Source organism: Pogona vitticeps, chromosome 12, assembly GCF_051106095.1.
Source record: "Pogona vitticeps strain Pit_001003342236 chromosome 12, PviZW2.1, whole genome shotgun sequence".
NCBI lineage: Eukaryota > Metazoa > Chordata > Lepidosauria > Squamata > Agamidae > Pogona > Pogona vitticeps.
Window position 1 is genome coordinate 2853176 of NC_135794.1, and position 24566 is coordinate 2877741.

The 24566-nt window shown below is 43.7% G+C and overlaps 1 protein-coding gene across 21 annotated transcripts in view; it reads right to left on the reverse strand.

Annotated features, from left to right (window-relative positions):
• Window positions 1-341: 341 nt before the first annotated feature.
• The window catches only part of TJP1 (tight junction protein 1), a 186391-nt gene continuing 162166 nt past the window's right edge, over window positions 342-24566 (reverse strand). For 9 of the 21 annotated variants that reach the window (XM_078381168.1, XM_078381179.1, XM_078381181.1 and 6 more), the window contains 12 exons: window positions 24331-24431; window positions 22229-22582; window positions 20974-21225; window positions 18628-19500; window positions 16491-16588; window positions 15247-15474; window positions 12679-12729; window positions 10704-10873; window positions 9579-10050; window positions 7696-7913; window positions 6332-6475; window positions 342-2102 (listed from right to left, as the gene is read on the reverse strand). In XM_078381168.1, the coding sequence (XP_078237294.1) occupies window positions 2008-2102; window positions 6332-6475; window positions 7696-7913; window positions 9579-10050; window positions 10704-10873; window positions 12679-12729; window positions 15247-15474; window positions 16491-16588; window positions 18628-19500; window positions 20974-21225; window positions 22229-22582; window positions 24331-24431 (3056 nt within the window). In that variant the 3' untranslated portion in view covers window positions 342-2007. The remainder of the gene's footprint in view (window positions 2103-6331; window positions 6476-7695; window positions 7914-9578; window positions 10051-10703; window positions 10874-12678; window positions 12730-15246; window positions 15475-16490; window positions 16589-18627; window positions 19501-20973; window positions 21226-22228; window positions 22583-24330; window positions 24432-24566) is intronic. The other 12 variants (XM_078381169.1, XM_078381172.1, XM_078381171.1 and 9 more) reach the window with 12 other exon arrangements.

The window sequence follows — 24566 nt, forward strand, 5'->3', positions numbered from 1 at the left end:
TTGATCAATCCAATAACATCATTAGTTATTGTAGACAGCAGTTTGCAAATCTGTTCAAATCAAGACAACTTTTTAATGTGGTAAAGCCATTCACAACATTAAGATGTCTCATTTCTGGGTGCAAATCTAATTCTGCAGCATCTCTGAAAACATGTTCTTTCGGAGGGCTTTGACGGTGAAGTCATCAGCTGCAACCCATCCTCTGGGTCATAAATGTATCTCAGACTAAGGCTTGTCCTCTTGATGCAAAGCAAAATGTGAGCGAATCAGGAGCTCAAGATTTTCAACTGGGCACACACATGCATTTTAGACAGAAAGAAGAAGATACTGGAAATCTTCTATTATTTTAAAAACAGTTTTTATTCTGTATATTTAGAAATGTGTAGTTTTTAATAACGGCAAAGAAAAAAAAATCAGCCACACCTGAATAGCTAAATAACTGATTAACAGAATGCAGTGGTATATTATCTAAACAGAAATAGTGCTGATGTGCCATAATAATTTGTCTATTAGTAAAAAAATACATTTCAGGGCACATAGGACAGCATCCTTATCACAAAATTACAGTAGGGATACTTTTGTTTTTCAAGAATGTAATCAAACTAGAGAATTCCGAGTTAGTCTTTAAATGCAGCACTTAAAAAGGTAACAACTTTGTGCATATTCTTTTTAAAAAAGTCCTTATTTTCATGTAGTGTAGAAATGCTGCTTTTATTGCTGCAAGATGTCAAAGTTGAAGGCTCAAAAGGTATGAGAGTACAAAGATATTAAGAAACTTTTGTTTTGTATTTTTATATATATTTATATATATAAAAAGGTAAAGCTTATAAAAGTTAATTTACAAACCAAGAACAAAAGTGGTATGCACGAGTTATATACAAGCAATCTATAATGTCTATAAATTTTCAAAATGCATAGCAGAAAACATACCATCATGTTCTTCAGATTTCTCCTCTGGTAGATCAGCGCAAAAACAAGTGTATCTATCTGTCTCTTTCTTTCTCTCTCTCTTTCTAAACGAGCCAGTTCACAAAATGAATCCACGTCTCAACCTCTCTCAAGATGTATTAATCTACATAAGCACAGAAGCCAAACAAACTTAGTAGTACAGAGAACTACAATGATAGCTAAGACTAGTTAAAAACATGAGGGTAAGGCATCCTTGCTGGTTAATTGTCTGTCGTAGATGTGGTTACCGTAATTTACAGACCCCCGGAGGCCACTGGAACCACAGTCATCCCACATGCGCTTGCTCTCTTTGTCTTTCCTTATGGCAAATGGGGGGAAAAAATAAAGTGTTTTTCTTGTACAATTAAAGTTAGACGTGCATGTAACTCCCCCTTCTTAGCAGAGGAAGAAAAAACTTCTATATTGTGCTAGCAAAAAACTGTATTTCCACTTGGTGGGCGTATGCATCAAGACTGCCAGTTGTTTGTTTGTTTTTTAAACAAAATAAAACAGAAAGAAAACGGTGATCGCAGGAGTCTTTGCATATACTAAACACACACAAAGGTGTTTTCTTTATAAAAAGAAAAGAAGAAGAAAAAAACCCAAAAATTGTAGTAAGAAAAAGCTCTAATTCAGCAGTGGTTTGTGAACCAAAAGTCCGTTCCTCTGAAAAAAAATTATTATAATAATAATAATAATTAGTAATAGTAGTAGTAGTAGTAGTAAATTGCATTGCTTGAGTGGTTAGTTTAAGAAAGATTTAAGCTATGATGCATCAGAAGTGTCCGGTTAAGGAAAGTCAGAGGGAACCCATAAAGACCTTGCCTTGGTCCCTGGGTCGTTTGTGGCCCTGCTGATTAACGGCATGTACCCTGACCATGGTTCAAGAATGTACTCATTATCCCTTGTTAGTCAAAGCAAAGACTGCATAACACTACAGAGAACTGTTAATACTTGGGGTCGGGGTGGGGGAGAAACGGTTCAGTTCTAGGCAACGCTTGCTTTCTTTTCTGTTAGAATCTCGGTTTCACACGTTAGGCCAGTCAGCTAACGTAAGGGTTAGAAGTGATCTATTAAAACTGAGACACAGTTTGCTCCAACAAGATAGTTTGGATCACCAGGAAGAGACTTGTTCTGCCAGGTTTTGGGGTCACCTGTGGGAGGAAAACAATGTAGTAGTTTAGTATCTATCATTCAAAGGTGGAACATCTTGGAATAACAGTATCTTTAGAAGTCAATAAGAGCATGTTTTGCTGTCAGAAATTACCTCCCGTTTTAGCGAGGAACACAAACTTCCGCTTAGACTCAGGGTTTCTATCTTACTAACTCGAAACTGATTAAGGCTGGGGAAACTGCAAAGAGTTCTGGAAAGGGCAGGTGGACATTAAAAGGATTTGTGCATGTTTTGCGGCTGGTCCTTGGCCTGTTTTATTTTTTTCTTGTTAGGAAGCCACCTTGCAGAACACCAAATACTGTGAATTTTATTTTTTTTTCTCTCCAGACGTGTGTGTCTTACTAAGGTGTACACAGTTTAAGCACCCCAAAATAAACACTGTGTAAAGCCTTCCTCATAAAAATCAAGAAGGATTCTGAATAACCACCGTTCCCTGAAACATTTAAGGAAACCAAGTGGTGGGATTCAAGCAGAGGTAAACTGTCTGATAGGGAGTCTGACCGATGACATTTTTAATAGTTTACTTAAAAATTTGGATAAGTGCAACCTTTTACTTCCAAATTTTTGAGTAAACTATTAGAAATGTCATCGGGCAGACATTTCTAATGTAAGGGCCTTTCAGGCAACTTACATGCCTTTGAACCTCACCACATAAGCACTTGCTAGGGGCAAGAACACAAAAACACTGGGGGGAAATTCACTAGCCTTCAGCAACTTCACACTTCCCAGGTATGTTGAATTACATACAACGCCAGCGCTACCCTGACAACATGGCCAGAGTGGCTTCAAACCAACACCAGGCCTCTCCATATGCCAAATTCTAGACAAGGAGCCCAAAACTGTAGTTTAAAAAGAAATCAATGGGCACTACAGTCTTGGAAAGCTTCACTCTATTTTGCAAGACAAATTAATCAGAGGTTAAACCAGCCAAAGGGCAGGCTGGGCAATTCTCTTGTAGATGTTTAAGACCTTCCTTGTTCTGTCTATGCATAGGCCACCACCATCATCCAACCCTGCTCATCTAAACCTGTCCAATCATTCAGAGCTACCTACTGAATATATAATATGAGCATCCTTAGTACTGTGCTGCAGTGACTATTTGGAGGCATAAGTTTTGTTACCAGTCTAAAGTACTTGAATTAGCAGAATGCTGATATTGCACCCCAGCTGCATCTAGATGAGGGGGGGCAACCTGTGTCCCTCCAGATGTTGTTGGACTCGTAAGTCCTATGAACCCAATGTCAGCCTATCCAGGAAGGCAGAGAGCTAAGTCCAGCAACATCTAGGGTCACCCTATGTTCTCCTGCCTTCTAGACCATCCTGAGTGCTGAACCGTAAAGTCTAATGCTGCAAGCCTTATGTGACTTGGCGGGAAGCAGGTTCCATCACAGGGAAAGAGGTAGAGAATTGAATGAAGTGCAAGTTTACTCTCTGAGCTACTTTGACTAAGGAAATTAACCTAATTAATTTCAATCTGATCGTTTCCTACTGTCATTCCATTTCCAGAGACCAAGCGTCTGTCATTTGATATAAACACAGTTTAACGCTTTGCTGTTGCAGAAGCACTTTAGATCACATAACACACACACACACACACTCCGTGAAGCTCTTACGATTCCTTTGTTCCTACGGAGTAGCAGGCAGAACCAAGGTTAGATAAAACTGCCTTAAGGGCTTGGGGCTATGGATATGTTGTGCAGCTCTACAAAGGACAAGAGGCTCCAACACTTCTTGTGAGAAACTCATGGAAACAAACATGATGTACACAATGATCAGTATGCTGAAGTGATGATACCTGGAGCGGACAGTACAAGTGCAATGGCAGACTAAGAGCTGATTGGTATGCTCAGCCATTTCCTTAGCATACTAAGTTATGAGAGCCTGTGACATCTTCTCAGTCACCAAAATGGCATTTCAATTGTAAGCATACCCTCCCCACCAAAAAGGAGAAAAAGAACTTTGATTAGCCTGAGCTAGATTTACACCCAATTTACAAATTGTCAGTAATCAACAGTTTGTAAAGATATGAAGGCACAGTCTGACATGTGTGAGTGTACCTGAGAAAAATCTTCCTTGTGTGCAGTGAAATACAGTTTGAAAAAAGCAAAGCTAAAATTTCTATCCCACCTTTTGAAAACAGGAGGACCACCTCCACCCTGACCATCTAATCCCAAATAATGTAATAACATAAATGCACTCGGGAGTTAACCAGTTGTGCTGTGGCCCATTCAGAATCTGGAGTTAGTGGTCTCCTCTGCTCCATGAGATGAGATGAAACAAGGCAATATATATATTTGTTTTGGTGGGGGGAAGATAATGTGTCAGTGCAGCTGACTTTTTAAAATGTGTTGCAGAAGAGGTTAGTATGTATAACCAAATGTTTTGTTTCAAAAAGACAGAGGAACATGGAAAACATGTTAGGAAAAGCTTAAGAGAAAGAGAGAGCGAGAAAGAGATCCCATAACCAACTAATAGATATTTATATATGTTTTTCTTTTTCTTTTTTTTTAAAAAAGAGAGAAAACAAGTATTTATTTAAGACACAGTATGGCTTACACATCAGAAGACAGAGTTGGCCAATTGTGAAGTTTGTCTCAAGGAGCAAGATTACTGATATAACACCACATTTAAATATGTTAGCTGCAAGGGACTAATAGCTCCGGTACAGACAGAAAGAGGCAACCCTCGAAACACACACACAGGCACGCAAGAGCACCGCAGGAGCACACATAGGTAGACTAACTTGGAAAGGAAGATCTGTTTTTTTTTTTCTCACATTAATAGAGATTATGCAGGACAAGCACATTTCCCTCTTGCCTTTCATTTCAAGAAAATTCATGAACAGGTTTATCAGTTACAAAATGATTGAAAGCACGGTTTGAAGGAGATATATAGATTATTAAGTGGCAGAACTTTTGGATCCTTATGACTTGAAACTGTCCATTTTCTAGCACTTCCAGTTTGGTTTGTCTGATTTTTTTTCCTTTTTAACACAGAGTTAAATAGCTGCATGCAACACATGCATAGAACACCAGTAAAAATCGACCGGCCAAGATTGTTCTAAATAACTGGATCCCCAATCAGAGAAGCATCTGATGTTCTTTCCCTTTCTTTTTCTTTTAGTGTCAACACAGTGGCATTGAAAATGATAAATACATTTAGTGACAAATACGAATACATTTAAATACTGTACACATAAGTACATTGCTTTTATATACCATATACATATATGTATACATTTAAGGGCATCAAAAATGCTATTGAAGTGCCTGGAAATGCACCCTTTGTCCAATATGCAGAAGAGACTCATTTTTCACTCACGGCTGTAACTTTCCAGCCACTTCATGAAATTGCTTGAAATTTACCCAAGAAATCTATCTTTTTTCCCCCTAATTATTCTTCTCCCCTGGTTTTTAGCCAATGGTAATTCCCCTCCTTTGAGAGAGTAGGGGCTACAATACCTACTGGGAAAAGAATACAGGCACACCCATCTATGAAAGAAAACAGAGGAGAGGACCATTTCTCAGCAACATTTCAGAATTTGAAAGCAGCACAAATTTGTGCCTTGAGCCCAAATGTGTCAAAAATGAGTTAGACAGGGTTCTTCTGCAAGACAGATTGCTTTTTTCTTTGAATGGCCAAATTAATACATGACATCGGTTGCACATGAAAGCATGACCAAAATATTAAACGTTTTTGCCTCAGCTTACTGGGACTGCTACAGCATTCCATGGTCATTCAAAGAAATGCGTATCAGTTGTTACAAAACTACAGTTAGAATTGCTCAAACATAATTTACCAAAGAGGGAAAAAAAAGTGTAACTTTCTCATTTTTGAGTGTTTTGCAGCAGTATTAGTCCTTGAGAGAGAGAGAGATAGAAAGACGGAGAGAGAAAAGAGACAGAAGAGTGTGAGAGATAAGAAAACAAGGTAGATAACTGCACCGTTGGATGGACCAATGACAAAGCACAGGACGACATTATCTACCTTGCCATTTTGGTTTTATCCATCATGATTTTCTGCAATGATTTTTTGCAGCATGAGTAAGTGTGAGAAAGACACTTGTAATGAAAATGAAATGGAGAGCTGACACAAATACAGTGATTTAGTAATATCTTTATATTACACAGTGTCACCTTCAGGCAGGTGAGTTTTAAATTATACGATAGCACCCAAAAGCCCCAAAAGGACAGAGGGAGGACAGCATACCCGACGAGGAGTCGGAGGATTTTAGAGCAAAAGACCAACCATCAGGGGTCATTGACGCACAATGGGGTAAGCGCAGCTCCACTGGCTTCAGGAATTTTAGTCCATGGGGCCCGCACATGACCAAGGGGCTGAGGAGCGTTTCGCCTGCAGTCAAGGGAGAAAAGGGAGAAACGTTAAGTGTTGTCGCACTCTTGTGACGGACGACAAATGCGCAGCGTTGCACCTGAAGCGTCGGAAGCTCAGAAAAGTGAGATTAGCTGAGATCGTAAAAACAAAGAAGGCCGTGTGACCTAAGAAGCAATTTGTTTGCTGCAGCAAATTCAAAGAGGCAATCAGGAGAAGAAGAAAAAGAACTGGGAAATAATGAGTAGCATGCAAAGTAAGTAGTTACCTGTAACTACTTACCGCTAACACAATTACAATGAAGCCACACTTTAAAAAAATCACAAAAAACCAAAGCGAAGGAGAACAAAGTCACTTAGTTGGCCTAACAAGCAACCATTTCTAGTTATTTCCCAAAGAGAATTTCAAGGGGCTTGTGCAATCAATAGGATTATGGTTTTTCCTGTGCAATTTCCAAGTTATTCTCTTTCCCATCCCCTGCTGCTGCTTGGGGAAAAAGCAACAGAATGTTATGGTCCTGTGTGGGGTGAAAAAGGGGTCAGGCATGGCCCCCACCTCTCGGTGGCCACCCACTCTGGCGCTAGACCTTTCTGGAACTACAGGACGGCTAAAGGACAGTGAAGACAACATGGGACTAAAACTTCACGTAAACGTCCTCCATCTCCATGGAATGTCACCTTTGTTGCAATGAAGTTTCAGGGGCTGAATTCGACTGTGGCAGCCTTCATAACAAGATCAAACCTTCTGTGCTGGCAGGGGCAGGTTCCGGCTCTACCTCTCCCAGGAGATGCTGAAAGCAGCAGCTCTCAATAAGGCACCACTAAGATGAACCAGGAAATCAAGCCACGAGGCAAGGAGCTTCCCCCCCTTGACAAGGAGCCCTAGCAGCCTCTCCTTCTCCTCAGTAACGTCAAAGTTCAGCCTAACTTCTCCAGGCTGCCAAGGAGGCGACCCTATTACTAACAAGAAATGGAAAAGAGTAAGACAGTCCTCCCCCACTTCCCCCCCCCCAGGAGCTTTCTGCTTCTCAGGTTGCCTGTTACACCAGAAAAGGGAGACCTCCTTCCGTGGGTTTTCCTGCTACCATTCTGATCCTGAGGAAGAACTATTTTGGTCTTTCCAGGAAGAATGGTTGCTTCTCCTTTAAAAGATGGTAGGCACCCTCCTCTTCTTCTTGCGCATGAGATGCTGAAACAAAACGTGGGTTGAAGGAAACGCCGCGACCCCAGGTTTGGGCCTACCTTTCTCTTTGTCTAGAGGTGGGAGGATACTATTGTCTCGGCAGACCTTGAAATAGATCTCCTGCTCGATTCCCTCTGGAATGGCTCCTTGTGGGATAATGATACTAACTCCAGTCTCTATGGAGCTGAGGACGCCACCGTTGCTGTTAAAAACGCCTCTCGCAGTGGCGACTACGGTATGTCCGTCCTCTTCATCGTCATCTTCTAGAGCAGAAGGACTACAATCAAGACAGACAGACAGAGGTCAAGTTATTTTTTCTTAGTTCCCAGAATAAAGATGACCTCAGGTGAAGACGAAAAGAGGACAAGTACATTTGTAAACCCACTGCCTCGAGTAACAGTTGTGCTTCTTCTGGGTAAACCGCATCCGCTCGTAGGTTTCCCCAGATGCCCAAGTCAGAGGAGATGGGTGCATCTTGCAAAACACGCCAACTGTCTGCAGCCTCTCATCTTCTATACTAGAAGCAGTGCAAGTACATACACCAAAATGGTCCTTTATATCACAAGCAGATGAAAAAGCTGGAGGTAAAGCATATGCATGTGACCCTGCTGTGGCAAAGGCCCTCCTGCGAATTCGCAAGGCATTAAGAACACATGCACAGTGGACATGCAGGTTATTCATAAGCAGCATCACTCCAGAAACCATCACACTGTCTTCTTGCATACTGAAATGCTCTTAAATGACCCTCTAAAAAACAAACCAACCCTGAATTCTCTACAGTAGCCCCCAACCTTGACTCCTTATCAAGTAAAATTCTTCCCACTGCGCTTCTTACGCTATTACATTCCCTGCTCCTACTGCAAACAGGGACTGTAAAAACTGCTGAACACAGTTGAGAAGGAGTCTTTTTGGCTGGTGGAGACAGACTGCTTTTCCAGCAGCATTTTTTGCTGACATGGAACAAGCTATTAAAATTAAGAGGAAGAAAATTTTTACTTTTCTAACTGTTCTGTTATGTGCTTCTGTACAAGTTTTATCTTCCAGAATAAAGTGCCAGCAGGTTTCAAATGAAGTGTGTAAAAGTTTTATAACTGTTTGACTTTATGAGGAAGAAGGGCATGTGTGCTGTCGTAAGTTCACTGGAGAAAATAATATATTTCTAACGAACTAATAGATAGTTCTGCTGTCTCTTTGTCATGTTAACAAGCCACCATTCTTGTTGAGCAGCAGTGTTTAATTCTAAACCAGGTCTTCTGCTTCCAGTAATGTTTCATAAATAAGCATGGCTGAAACTGGATTTTTTTTTAACCAACACATACCACTACACCACCCAATTTTTCCCAGCCTAGCTCCCTGAAATCTTTTCAGCTACAGATGCTGGGGACTGAACACAGTGGCAGTCCTTAATTTTGGGGACTACATTTTGCTGGACTATAACTTCTTGAACACTTGATCACTGGCCACCCTTCTAGTGCTTCTGGGAGTTAAAGTCCAAACCATTTGGAAGATGAACAGCTGACAACTACTGGAGCAGAGGACAGAGGAACAAAGGAAGCTGCTTGATCCTGGGTGAGCCCCTTTGTTCATCTTACTCAGTGCTATCACTGGCAGTGATGACTGGCAGTGATGACTCTCTTGGGTTTCAGGCAGGAAATCTTCCAATGCTACCAGAGATTGCTAGTGTTCTCTGGCTGGCTCCCATCTACATACAAGCTGCGTCTGATTCTGTCTTACTTCTTGAACCAGATGAGTCTGGGTGTGTTTCGGGGGTGGGGGGTGGGAGGTGGCTTTCTGTCCTACCCCAAAGGAATAAGTTTATGAAGGGTTAATCTACCATAAATGAGTTAAGTGTTGGGATTGCCTTCTGACCTTCTAGAAGGGAGGCAATGAGATGAAATGGAATGTGAAGCAACTGCACTTTCACATCTAGGAGAAGCTTTACCTTACGGGAATGGCTTTAGGCACAGCATTGATGTTATTTGGTTGATATTTGAGCTTGTCGGCCTGTATGGAGAAGGTATCCACTGCACTGTCAAACTCCGGCTGAGATGAGCTGTGTGCTTTTAAAAGGGGCTGGGGAGAATTCTGAGATTTGGATGGCAACTCGGGCTTATGCTGATTCTCATCTGGCAGGAGATTGTGGTTGAATTTCGGGCTTTCAAACTTGCGTTCAAAGGGCCGGGCAGCACTTGTGTAAGGTTTCGTCGTGAAGCGGTTGTAAGCGGGGGTGACCGTCTTTGGGATCTGTTCTGTCCCGTTCACGGGACCTTTGTCGGGGAAGCTTTTCTGAGGGTAGAAGGTGGACTGCACGGTGTCTTCTCGGCTGGAAGACCTGAAAGCGAGCGGTTTGTTCTGAGGCAGGGAGGGCTCCGGCTTAGGCAAAGTAGAGTTCTGAAAGTCCGACACGGAGTTGACTGCAAAGAAACAGAGAGAAAGCGACATATGTTAGGATGCCAAAAAAGTGCTTTGAAGCTTGCAACGTAGTTTCACAGACAAAAGCTGCATGTGGGAATATTTAAAAAGGGTAAATCCATTCGTGGGTGCAGAGATCAACTTTTTAAGAATGGTATATTTCAAGAACTGATGATTCTTGAAAATATATGGATATGTCCTAAAAGTTCCAGCCTTCTAAGCTTCAGTTCCAAGAAGCTAGAAGACTGTTGATTTAATACAGCTTGTGTTCAGGAACAGAGTTTCTGCACTTTAAATAGGTCACCAACTCGTCCCCATCCTGAATCACCACAAGAGCAGTTGGTGGGGGGGAGTGCTATTATTCATGCAACCTGCTCTTTATTGGCCTTCAAATCAAGACCATGGAACAAAGAAAAGTTTTTGTGTTGTTTTTCTCATGACCATTTTTCTGAAAAAGTTCGAGGCCATTGGCTTTGCCTGCCGTGCTACTCTTGTGTGTTTTTAAGTGGGGCCAATCATGTGTGTGCAGGTGCATGGCTTCTTATGTTTTGGATTTTGCTGCCTTAATGGCCCCTTTAGCCATTTAAAGAGTTTGCTGTCGCCCTGTATGCTGGAATGTAAGTATTATAATGAAGTGAAAAAGGTGCAGGCTCACCTTCCGTCAGCGTAGACTTGGGCTGCAGAGACACGATGGGGTTATTAATGGACTGAGGTTGGGTGTACTGCACTGGGGGTGCAGGGGGAGGGGGGATCACTTGAGGGGCTGTCTCATAACGCTTTTCACCAACAGCCCGATCCAGAGTCTCCATGTCTATTGACTTTCCCCTGTGGAGAGCAACGAAAATAAAAAGAAACAGACAACATTGACACAGGCTTCCTAGTTTTTTGGGGTATGGAGGGTGTGTGCGGCTATGGCTCTCTCCCGATTCTGGGCCTGACTGTTCTCTACAGTGCTTTCTGAAAATGGGGATCCTGGACTACAGGCAAGCTGACATTCTCTTACAGAGGCAAGTAACCTGATCCTATCCATCAGTTTTGGAATCCAAATCTCCAATCGCTAATCACACTGGGAAGAGACTGGCAGCAAGTGCAGCAGAAAACAAACAAGCAAACAAAACAGAGCCCAGGACCTCGGCTACGTCTTCCGCCTTAAGGCCAGAAAGCGAACCCCACCCCAGTTCCAAATTTCCTCAGTTCTGCAACCAAAGGGAAAGGCTTCCTTGGTGTGGGCCTGCTGTATCCATCAGCAGCATGAGAAGAGACAGCCGTTCACCTTTACAGAAGCAGTGCCTGTTCTCCCATAGCTACATCCCCTTTTCCTATCAAAGATTAACTTCTCTGTATTGATGTTATCATGGTGTTTTTTTTTTCTCTTAATAGCTTATTCCAACCCCCTTCCCTGTTGCTTCTGGGATTTCTGGAGGCTAAAGAGATGATCAGGCGACAGATCTGGGAGGTAGCCCTCCAACTCGGCAAAGCTCATGGAGCCCATTGCATTGTTGCTGAGAATTACAGGAGGATCCTTACCCCAGCATACTGTCTTTATAAAACAGAAACTGCTAGGTATCAGAGAGCTTTTGCCCTAGCCTGTTTCAACACTCTGCCTTCTTCAGCCTTTCTGAAGGGAAGATATTTACACATCCCTTATGACCAAAGCTTTTGCCCTTGCCAATGGTGGAAGCTGTGGGATGTGTCCTATCGTACTGCGCGCTTTATAAGAGCTGCTGCAACTTGCTCATTTTTCCAATGTTAAAATATCCAGGCAGACCCAACAAGTCTTGTCTCCTCCAGCCTGGCTCCTAAAGGGAAACCACAGCTAAGGTTGCAAAATGTTGTAAAGCAGTGTGTACAATAAGGAATCTGATGACTAAACCACTGCACTGGCTAGATTAAGAATTTACACTTAACTGTAACCTGAATTTTAGTAGGTTTTGATCCAACTGTAGTTACTATGTTTTGTTATATTTTAATCTTGTGTACCTATAGTTGTAATAATAAAATTTAATTTTTTTTGTAACTTCCAAAACAAAATAAGAGTAATATTTGAAGCAAAGGAGAGAGTTACAACAACACTAATTTGTTAGAAAGATTAGTAAGACAAACCAAAGTAGATGGCAAGCAAGAAACAGATGACATTTGGGGTGTATTTTCGAATCTGTGTTGGTTATAACCAACGCTACAACTTTTTTCCATAGGTCAGTTTTCCTTAGGGCAAGGAAATAGAAATTAATAGACAGATAGATAGCCAAGTCTTTAAGAGGGGGGCTCAACATTGGCCCATTTGTTCAAAAAAAATCCATGTTTAACGGAAATACTCCCAAATATACTCAGCATTCAATATTTACAATGCCACCTTATTCAGAAATACAACAAATGTAAACAACTAGCTTTATGTGCATAATTTTTAAGCTGGTTAAGAGGAGAAAAATACAAGCTATTTTTAGTTCAGATTTTCCAAATGTCACCCCAGAAATGGATATTTTCCAATAGAATGCCAAATCCCTACCATGTTTTGATCAAGTCACCCTGAAAATGCATTCAAAATTTTATCTGCACATAATGCCTGTGAGAGAAGATAGTGGGGAGAGAGGACACCTTAACAACATCCTCCCCCCCAGCCGTGTTCTTACCACTTGATGTTCCTTCTCAAGTAGCCATAGCTAGTGTAAGAGCCAAGAAATCTAGGTGATAGCAAAGCAAAGGGCAATAGGGATAAAAGGAACACAGTCATTCTAGTTTAAAGCGCACTCCTTTGCATTTAGGCAAATCCTTCAATGAACAGACCAGAACAAAACGAAAACCCTCAGAAAAACCATCCTACAAGATGCTTTGTGAGCCAGCAGATCCCAAATCACTTTTGGGGGGACCATCAGTGTGATCGTGGGCTCTGTTCTCCTCTTTAGAACAAGGAGGTTTTGCCCACCTTTGACCTTGTTTGCTCTGCCCTTATGTGGACAATGGTATCCTTCCAACAGATGGAGACCGAACAGCCCGGGATTTCTGGAAGAGCCAGAGAAGCCCGGCTATAATCTGAGGCAGCTGTTGCCAGACATGGGAGCAGGCTATTGGGCAAAGTGACCCAACTACAGCTTACAGGAAGACTGCCAGCCCACTGGTCTTGGGGGACACTTAAAAGGAATTTGTGGCCGAAATCCTGTTGCTGTATGTTATGCTGCGTAAGACCGATGACATCAGCAGCAGCAACGATTTGTCAGAAATTAAGCAATTTCTGACTTCTTTGGCGGCTAAGAGTTCCATGGAATGCCTTTAATCAGAGGGAAACCAGGTATGGGATGGGGCTGTAATTTACAGTCCTTGAAGCACTGGTTTTCTACAAACAATTCTGGCTTCCTTTTTCAGTGTGAAAGCGCCCTGGGAAATGGGCAGCCCACACCTTGATTCTGAGTCAGTGCTGTCAATTTTACTACCTCACTGCTCTCCACATGCAACCTGCACAGTCAATAGCATAACTGGTGCCATCACAGCCAACAATACAGGCTGGGAGGACTTGACAGCTATTTGAAGGTTACACAAATGGGAAAGACGAGTTGCTGTTCTTCCTTAGTCTCCATCAATTCCTTTTAATTCTGACCAATATGGCTTGCCCCTCAGGTCCAGTTGCAGAAGGCAGCGTTCGAGAAAACACAAAGGTGAAAAAGAAAACCAACAGCAAGATTTGGGAAAGTGGCAATGGAGAAGAAGCTGATGTGATGAAAAATGTGCACTACCCTTGTTTCTGGCAGCCTAAGATTCTACGGCATTACATGAGTGGTGAATTATTTAGATCTCATTTATATTTTAAAACATAGGATGATCAATCAACAGCAGGATGCAGGGAACATGACCTATAGCGGACATGAGTGGCTGAAGGCATGTGCAAGCAAGCTATCTTGCGTTTTAAAGAAGGAAGGTCCTTTTAAAACAACAGGAAAGAACCCCATTGCTGTCATTGCTTTAAATGTCCTAACATTTTGGTCTCCAACGTAGCATTGTGGTTTCTTTTCAACAGAGGCAGTGTTTACTAGGTCATGCCTCTTTCATGTAATGTTCCATAGCTTGCTTCATTTTACATATACAGCATTTCATGGAGTTTAGAATCATGCGTCTGGGTAATTTATTATCTTTCTCCTGCTCATGTTTATGGTGCATTATATTTCGCATTCTAGTTTTATGGCATTTCTTTTTAAAGCACTTACAAATACAGTGGTGCCTCGCTAGATAGTTACCCTGCATAACAGTTTTTTCGCTAGACACTGACTTTTTGCGATCACTATAGTGATTCGCAAAACAGTGATTCCTATGGGGGAATTTCACTGGACAATGTTTGGTCCCTGCTTCGCAAACCAATTTTCGCTAGATAACGATTTTGACAGCTCCCTCCGTGCTTGCAAAACGGGTGTTTTTCGCGACCTTTGCAAGACCTTCGCAAGATAGCTATTTAAACAGCTGATCGGCGGTTCACAAAGCGGCTTTCCTATGGCCGATCTTCGCTAGACAATGACGATTCTTCCCCATTGGAACGCATTAAACAGGTTTCAATGCATTCCAGTGCGGAAATGCTTTTCGCTAGACGATGATTTCGCTATTTCAGTGGAATGCATTATCATTGTCTAGCGAGGCACCACTGTAAAGGGTCACATATTTTCTCAAGCAAAAACAAACGCAGTGTCACATAAATGCAGGGTATTGAATCCATTGTGCTGACAGAACCACATTTCCTTTCCCTTCCCATCCATGAGTCTTTGGAAACTGGCCAGAAAACTGGAGTTTTAATCCTCTGCAGCAGGTCTTTGGGGTGCCCAGGAGAGAGCAAGAGAAATTCTCCCTCTCCCTTCCGCTGGATTTTGCCCATTGATGTCTAGTGTGAGATCCTGGCTACAGATACCTCCACGTTCTGCACAGGGCAAGAGAGGCCAGAAGCCCAGCCGTTTCTCTGGATCTGTGCGTGTGCAGGTTCAGGTGAGGCATGTGTGCATGCTGCGGGGGAAAGGGAAGGCGGCAACCGCTGTTTTGGTATCCACTGCCTTCGGTAAGGTTCAAGTAAACACGCACGGTCAACATGTGTATTTATTTAACCTTACATTCCCCCGTTTTGGGTTGCCATGACAACCCCTCTGCTTTCTTGAGCTGTTAACCTTATTTTTACAATAATCCCTCCGGAAGAATACCGAATGAAGTGAGAAAGAAGGAACGCTTACTTGGAAGAGTAGTTTGAGTAGTTCAGCTGATTGTGGAGATGAACGGGTTTAGCAGGCTCAGCATGGTGGCTGGAAGGGACCGGCATGGCGGGCTTGTTTTCAAAACTACGTCGATCAAAATAGGAGAGCTGCTTGCGATAGTATTCCTCGTCCTCCTCAGGATCGTAGTGGTTTGCCCGAACAATGTCCTCGGGGGGTTTTGCTTGAGGTCTTTGTGGTTCTGGGGCCCTGGTGCACAAACAAACACTTATGGAGCTTTCTTACTTGTTTGGAAAAAGCCACATTTTACAGTGGACCCTCGACTTACAGACAGCTTGACTTACAGACTTTTCGAGTTACAGACTTCTCTGGCTGCAAAATTTAGGTTCGACTTGCAGCCGGAGAATCGACTTACAGACCAGAAAAAACCAAATGGAACAAAAACAGCCGGTTACGGATTAATTGGTTTTCAATGCATTGCAGGTCAATGGAGACTCGACCTACAGACTTTTCGACCTGCAGCCACCGTTCCAATATGGATTAATTCCGTAAGTAGAGGGTCCACTGTACAGAAGGCTGAACAGATCATAAGTGTTCTTAAGAGGATTCAGAAACTCAAGTAGAAATCAGAGCTGCCATGCAACCGAAGAAACATCCATCGGGTAACTGGATTTGGACAATGCCAGGAAGGGGGAAAATGTCAAGGACAAGGACAAATGCCTATTTCATTATCCAGTCTATGGGCCACCAGAACAGAACTGGTAGGCAACGCGGTCTCACTGGCACATAGTCACGCTGCAGGTCTGGCTCAAGGTGGCACCTACCCAGATGCCTGCAGGAATGCTGCAGTTCTTCTGAGACTTTGTTTGGCCAGTAATCCTCTCCAGCTACTATGCTGGAGCAAAACTAGGAACAAAAGCTGAAGATCAGGCTCGTGTTTTTCATGGTAGGAGCCTAATCCACCAATCAAAAGTGAATGACATCATATGTATCTACATTCACAGATAGTATCTAAAACCTTTCTGATAATACTGTAAGGCCAAAGTCAACCATTGGGAGGACCCTCTTGTCACTGCCCCACAGCTATAGCCATTTCCACATCCACTTTCTCCAGCACTAAAGGGGTCAAGAGAACCATCCTCTTTCTCCTGCTCCCCCCTTGGACTAGATCTGTTCCTAACAGCACATCAGATTACAAGCACCAGGCAGGTGTAGCCCATGCCCGTCACAGCTCCTGCCTATAAACAATGCATGTCCGCACTTACCTGTACGCTGGTTTGTCGTGTTCATACTGGTTTTGAGAGACGGGTTTAGGACCGCTCACGGGGTTGAGGCTAGGCTTAGGTGCAAGCTCTGGCGGCTGCTAAAAAATACAAGACAACAGGTCAAAACTGAAGAGAAGAAGAAATCTCCTGCCGACATTTTAGAACTATTTTACATACAGAGGATCCTTATGGGCAGTTCATCAAATAAGAACTCTGTTTTTAAGATACTCATGAGCTTGATGCGATGCATTTTAATATCTATTTTACTCTCTGCTTTACGCTTGGGGTGATTTGAAAAGCTGAACGTTATGTCCAACAATGTCCACAGTATTGTTTTGTGTCTCTCCTTTGCTGCCTCTTCTGGAATCCTCAGAAAAAATCAGGCACATTAGGCCAATCTCATGTAAACTACTCTGAAAGACCTTTCAGCTAAAAGAATAGGGTAAACGTAACATAACTATCATCATCCTTCCAATCAGCTCACAGTTGAGCAGATTTGATTTACAGACCCTCCCACTGTTTCTCGTTCCTGCTCTGCAGCCTGATTCCTTTTTGACCAGTGCAAGGCCATTCCATTTATTCAGATACACAGACCCTCTTTCTCCCTGTCCCCCTTTCCCTTGACCCATGTGGGCCCCATCAGCCGAGCAGCATACTTTTATGCCTCCCCTCCCATCGTACACATTTCTTGTTTCAATATTTTTGCCCCCTTTATCCATAAACGTTGGAGAGAAGAAAAGAAAAAGATTCATTTGCAGGAGGCTATATAGCGACCCTGCCTTGCATCGCATCAGAGCAGGGGTGGACTCAGTGGAAGGTGGTCTAAATCAGGGCGGGCAAGAACACTCCACGGAGGGCACGTGGGCTGCCAAGCCTTTTCTGTGCCTCCCCTACTTTGGATCTCAAGCAACAGTTAGTTTCAACTCTCTTCTTCGTTTTGTTATACATTTATCATTTATGGGGTTTGTTGTGAACCAGCCAGAAGAGGGCACTGCACTAAGGGGGCGGCATAGATCTAATTAACTAATAAAGAAAAAATTTTGGCACTAGAAACTGGCACTGTGGTGTGAAAACTGAAAAAAAAAAACCAAAAAACAGCACGTCGGTACATTTAAGCAGGGAAACAATTTCTAATTAATTTTGAAGGTGAATCCTTTATTCCACAAAATTTGCAAAGTGTTTTTCTTCTTTGAAGGCCAGAGGCTCTTGTCTGCTAAACCTCAAAAGATGCTGTCATTTTTAAAGCAACAGGCTGTTTAATGGCCCTCGCCCTTTCCCTGCCTTTGTGCTCTTCTGACTAACTATCCTCCATGCACCATAAACTCCTGCTGCTGGTGCCAGGGACTAGGAGACTCTGCTAACAATATATTCCTATAAATCTCACGTACATGGATCCTGGAGTGGATCTAGAATGGGTATTAATCACTGAATATAATGAACTTTATTTTTATTCATTTATAATGAATAATACTCTCTAAATTTCTAATATTTTTCTAAATGTATTTTTCACTTAATTTAATTTTATCTTCACCGAATTAATAATAATACAGAACGAATAAAGAATTCTTCATTCGAGAATATTGCATATGCATACGGACAAACAAACAAAATTTACTGTTTTTTAAATGAATTTATTTCCTTGATGCGGAATTCCCAGCAGCCTTTTACTTTTATTTATTTGTTTGTTTGTATATCTTATTTATTCCCGCCAACCTAGCGGTTTGAAAGCATGCAAATGCAAGTAGATAAATAGGGACCACCTCGGTGGGAAGGTAAAACAGCGTTCCGTGTCTAGTCACGTTGGCCATGTGACCACAGAAACTGTCTTCAGACAAACACTGGCTCTATGGCTTGGAGACGGGGATGAGCACCGCGCCCTAGAGTCGAACACGACTGGACAAAAATTGTCAAGGGGAACCTTTACCTTTACCTATATCTTATTTATAGGCCTCTCTTCTCCCAATAAGGGAACTCAAATATTGACATGACAATATTTTTAAAAAATTAAAAACACAACAATAAGCCTTAGCCAACATAGCCATTGGTGAGGGACGATGGCAGCTGTAGCTACTTCTCCACCCCATGCAGTTGTAACCCTAAAAATATTTTTTTTAAAAAGGACAAAGAAAGTCTTTACCTTGACTACAGGAAGCTCATTAGAGTCCTTGATTTTTTCCAGGGACGACGACCGTTTGTTTTCGAACATCTTTACCCTCGTCAGCACGGACTGCGGTTTCATGGCGGGGTCGTCCTCTTCTTCCGCTGGCTGGGTCGGCAGTGGTTTATTACTGGTGGAAGGCAGGCCTTCGGGTTTGCTCTGTGAGGGCAGGGAAGGGAGCACGCCGGATGGGTTGTGAGGAGGGTCGTACTGTCCTGCTTTTGCGCCGAACCCTTGCGGGGGGACGGGTTCGTAGCCTCGGGGCTGCGACTCAAAGTAATGCTTGGGTTCGGGAGATCGGGGCACCGCGGAGGAGTAAGCCTGAGACTCCGTTTTGTATCTCCCGTGCATTTCATACCCAGCCGGGTTCTGCTCTTCGTACCTCAGCTGCGTGAGGTTGAAGTTCTTAGGCCCATGTTCATAGCGTGGCCGGTTGTCGTAAGCCACGGGAGGGGGCTCTTCGAAGCGAGGCTGGGCCGGGAAATAGCCGCGTTCAGTGCTCTCCTCTGCGTTCGGCCGGGGATCAAAGTCTCTGGGAGGCTGGCCGTCGTAGGGGGGCCGGGGCTGGTAGGGGGGCTTTTCGTCATAGTATGCCCAGTGGTCATCATAGGGAGGCACATCCTCCTGATAGTGGAGACGAGGGTCGTAGCCACGGGAATAGTGGTCCACGTAGTTTGTGGAGTCGTATCTGTATGCCAAAGGCTCATAATCTCTATTGGCCGGTTTCTCTGTGTACTGAGGTTGAGGTTCGTAGGTCAGATTAGAATCCTTCTCCTGCCTCTGTGCAGGCTGTTTTAAGACATAATTCGCCCGAGGGGGCTCCTCGTTGATATACGGGTCCTTCCTGTACATCTGTAGGTAGATAATAATTTTGCATATTGTGCATGAGCAGCTGAGAGCATTATAAACAAACCACTGGACAATACCAGCAAAAGCCAGTGTAACATTTTATCCCTAGCTGTGTAAGGCTTACAGAAACAGTAAGCATCTTGATTTAAAAAAAAAAAAAAACTCTTAAAATATACTTTTTAGATGCTTCATGTGCTACAACCAGCATCGCCTTACAAGAAGCTTCTCCCAACTTTAGTATGGTCCTGGCCACCTTCTGTTTTTATCTGACACTAAAAACTTTTATTTTAAAAAAATCTGCTGCCTGTTTTATAACGATGTCTTTTTAGTTCATCACAATTTTTAAATCCATTGATCTAGATGATTAGTGGGTAAAGTGTGGCCTGCTAGTGCATGCAAATACACTTCAGCCTCTTTTTTTTTTGAACATCCCTCCCCCACCCCTGAATTTGCTTGCTTAAAACAAAAGCAGGGTTCTAGTTTGCCATAGAAATATGGGGCGGCGGCGAGGGAGAGAACCTACTAAGTTAGCTGCTTATTTTAATGAGACCGGCATTTACTGTGTGTCTGAAGAGATGGGGAGAAAGAAGCAGTGGGGCATCAGCCATCAAATACAAATTATTGTGATGCAGTCAGTCTGGTCAGGAGGTGGGAGTCAAATTCTGGTCCACCAGATGCTGTCAAGGCTGGAACTCCCAGGGTCTCTCACTGCTGGTTCCTCTGATTCGTAGTGATCAGAACTTCCCGTTCCCCATCCCAGTGGTTCTCCTTGCCCCCTCTGCCTTCCGACTTTACTTTGTGCGTGCTCCTATCCAGGTCAGGGCAAAAGGCCAGATGCTACCTGAACAACGTCCTCCCCCTCCACCTACCTGGGTTGCCATGAACTGCAATGAGGCTGGAATTTAATAATTCCTAATTTGTTGTTTTTATTCCCTGAAAATCTAGCTTTAGTATAGTTTTCTTGTTCTACCTTTGGCTGCTCTTTCTGTCACAAGGTTTGAATTTTGGGGTGATTTTTATTCTTCTGTTAAGCGGGTTCATTAGGTGAACTGCGCAAGAACCTTTGGCAAAACCCAACACAATTAATCAATAAAAATGCAGGCAACTATGAACTATTTCTGTTTCATACAGGGAGGTTATTAAAAAAACCCAGCAGAGGTCTTATTTTCTCATTATAGGGAGTTAATGTTTTCAGCCATATGCACACACTAAAAATAAAAAAAGCAGCCAAGCAAGCTTTGAAATGAAATGAATTTTCAGCATCTTCCAGTTTGTGCATTCGATTTCTAGCAGAAGTGAAAAATGCAACTTGAATTCATGCAAGGGGGGGGGGCGGAAATTAAATTAAGTTAGATGGTTTTTAAAAGAAGCACAGAAGCTCTTTCGTAGTGAGGGATAAAGCAAATTATAATCATGTGAGAACAGGATGCGCGGCAGGGGCTCCGTGCAACGGGACAGCAGGGCAGACGGAGGTACCTTTGCTGGATCTATATGCGGAGACAAGGACGGCGGCTCTTGGTCTCTGAGCATTAAGTGAGGGGCCTCCGCGCTGGGTGTCCTGAGGGGGCCAGCCTGCGGCGGGTAAGAGTTGTAAGGGGCCAAGCCAGGCTCCTCCAGCCTGATGCTATTCAGGCTGACACTGGGGTGAACAGCGGACGTTGACGAGGCTGCAGGGTTTGTTTCTGGCGACGGGGAAAGGTAGGGGGCTGCAGGTGAGGCATCTGCTTTCTGTGGAGTATTTAAAATACAGGGTTTTAAAACATAAGGACGGTGGGGATTTTGCCGGCTTTGAGATATTTCCGATTCGTAAAATATACTAGCCGCGAGCACCTGACAATTGCTGACACAAGACCTTGCCAGCGCTTAGGAAAGTCCCGTTCATGAGACAACATGCTGGCCGAGAGCTTTTGAAAGCTGTTGTCTAAAAAGGGAGTTCCTCCAACTCTGGCATTTATTCGGCACATCCAATTGGGCTGCGCACCACAACAGAGCTAGTCCTTCAGTCAACCAAAGGTTAAGACAACCGGGTGGATGAAAACAAGGTTGAAAAAAAATACCGCCTTCTATTTGATAGTCCATGTATAAAAATAGAGCAGGTTGATGGAAGGCTTCGCAAAACTGTCGGAAGATCTGGGGTGTTGGGAGAAGACAAGAAAGTAAGTGCTTTGGGAAAGTGTTCTTGGTGGGTCTACTTCCTCGCAACTACCACCACTGCTCATCAGGTGACTCTTTCATTTATGTATATTTTTTTTGCCAAAACCAGAAGGCAAGACAAGCAGAGAGCACACACTCCTTGCTCTTTTCTTGCACACTTGTGCAACAACAAAAGGGGAGGGCAGGGGGACAGCAGTGGTGCCCCCACTCACATGGGGCTAAAAGGCCTCACAAACTGCCCCACAGTGCTAATCCATGATACCACCCCTGAATTAAAGGAAAGGAAAGGAAGAATCACATTCTTTCCTTTGGACAGCCTACAAAACTCATGGATATGGGGGGGGGGGGGCGGGGAAGGGGAGGGTCAACATATCTAAGCCATCCCAGTGGACTCTGTCAAGGATTCACTCAATGGTAAATCCATCTAGATAAATTGCAATTAAACAGGAATACTGAGATACTCCCACTTGGCCTGTCGGTTTCACCTTAAATTCAAGGAAGCGAAGATAAACTTGTGCTCTGTGTGCCTAGGTGTGCACGCGCACACGACTTTCCAATCTTGGTTTCTGAAACTTACCGGCTGAGCAGCGCTTGGCTTAAACCCGGGGGACTCTATCCTGTGATTTGGCTGAGGTTGGGCCTGCGCCGCATAAGGAGGATATGTTTGATTCTCGTGATGCACCCCTGAGGAGTCTTCTCTCACAGGTTCAGAGGACCGCGTAATGGCTGACTCGGGTGGGGTCCCCACTTCATCGTTGAGCGTCTCGTCCAGCTCTTGATCGGTGTAGGCCCCCCCTTCCGTGTCGGTGTCCTCGTAGTCCGAGGTGTGCCTGCTGTCTGTACTGTACATGGAGTACTCGCTGCCGGGAGCCGACAGGTAAGACAGGCGGTCGTCGTGCAGGTCAAGGTCGTCACTGGTAGCACCATCTGCCTGTGTCGAACACATCAGAGTCAGATGTTCATAGGGAAACGAGAACGGCCACACAATGCTAGAACAGTGTCTCCTGGTGTGGAACTGAGGCTAAAATGGCATCTGCATTTAGAGAACTGGTTCCACATATCCCTGGAAGGGGCTGGAGATCAGTGATGGAATGTAAGCTTCAGAAGCAAAAAGAGGCCATGTTCAACCGATTTCCTGGCTCTCTCCTGACAGGAACATAGGGAAGTGCCTCCTACAGAGGAGGACCTTTCATCCACCTAGTCCAGTATGGTCAACCCTCAAAGGCAGCTACACCTCTCCAGAGTTTCAGGTCAGACTCCTTCCACCCTCCCTAAGAGTCACTAGTATTCTCACCCAAGAACTAGCAAGGCCCACTCTTGTTGTTTAGTTTCCAAAATTGAGTGGGATCAGGGGAATTCAGGGTGGCATGGGAACAGGTGCCCCCCCCCCGGTTATCAGGCCACCTTCCTCCTCTCTCTTGCTAGTTGCAGGAAGGCAGGGCTGACTTTAAAGTGTTTTCTGTGCCTGCTTTCCCTGTTCAAAGAGTCATGATGTAGGGGAAAGGCAATAATTCATGGGCTGTTGTCCTGGGCACAATATAAGCATTGGTAGTCTAATTAGAATAAATTGTTCTCCCTTCTTTGTTTCCTTTCATAGAGCAGCAGAAGCTGCAGGGAATCATCCATCACCCTGGACCCCGGTGTGAAAGCCAAGCTTGGTTGGGGTTTTTGTTGTTGCTGTTGCTGTTTGCCCTGCACACCTTTCCTTGGCAAAGCTGACCGCTTGAAAGCAGGGCAAGACCTGCAAGCGGGTCAGGGTTTCCTCGCTCTGCGCTTCCGAGTCTCTGAGAGCCACACGACGTGCACTCCCAAAGTTATTCAGAATTTCTAAACCAGTGACATCAAAAGCCAATAAATGCATGCAGTAAATGAATCCTGGAAAGACAAGCCACTCCAGCTATAGTCACACCAACCGGATTGTGAATCAGCTCTTACTTCTTGAGACAGATCTCTGAATTACAATGAACTGTTGCCCTGAAAATGTCAGTTCAATATATAACAGCCACCCAAAAAGGGGACAAAAAAAAGGCCTTACATAATCTATAGAAGCTAGTGAAAGACTTGTTTTTCCTGCAGTGGCAGAGCAGGCGGGAGGCAGGAAACTGGGGGGAGAGGGAGGGGGTCATATGATACAGCTACTGCCAGGTCAAATAGTGGCGCAAGTAAGTGCCAGTCTTCGGCAAGGTGCCTGGCTGAGGCGAAATCAATCGCGGTGCAACTTTATACTTTGGACAGGTGAGGCTTCTCAACAGAGGCAACCCTTTCTCCTCACCGTCGCCTCTGTGCAGAGGGATTCATCTCATCACTGTCTGTTTTCAAAGGGAAGTCTCTGCAGGTGTATTAGTATTCTGAGCTTGGAAACGTTTCTTTTTCCGATTAATGTTGGTAGGGGAATGCTGGACTTTGGTAGTCCAAAAAATGGAACTTTCCCCAGCCCTGACCAAATGTTCCCCTCTACACATGGCTGAGAACAGCAGGATATAGGTCGCACTTCAATGAGAGCTGAAAAGTACGTGAGCAGAGGGATTCTCGTCCCAAATTATTTCAGGGAAAACTTTCCCACAATTCCTTCAAAGCCATCTACCCACAATAATAAGGATGCCTGTTCCAATGTCACCAGTAGGTCCCACGACTGCAAGCAGGGTCATCGAAACTGAATGAAAAATTAAAACTCCATACCTTTCCTTCCGAGACCCACACTAACTGGTTCTGCTGCTGCTGGATTGCTTCCTTAAGAGCGCCATACCACCCATCGTTCATTGAATTCAAGTTAATAGTTGCTAAAAACAAAAATAGGTAACGTGATAGTGCTTTTGAGGAGTACAGTCAGGTGAAGCTCTCTTTCACTTTCCAGACCTTTCAGATCATGGTTTTAATACTGTGTTTTACTAACTGGACATTAAAAGGTGGCTGTT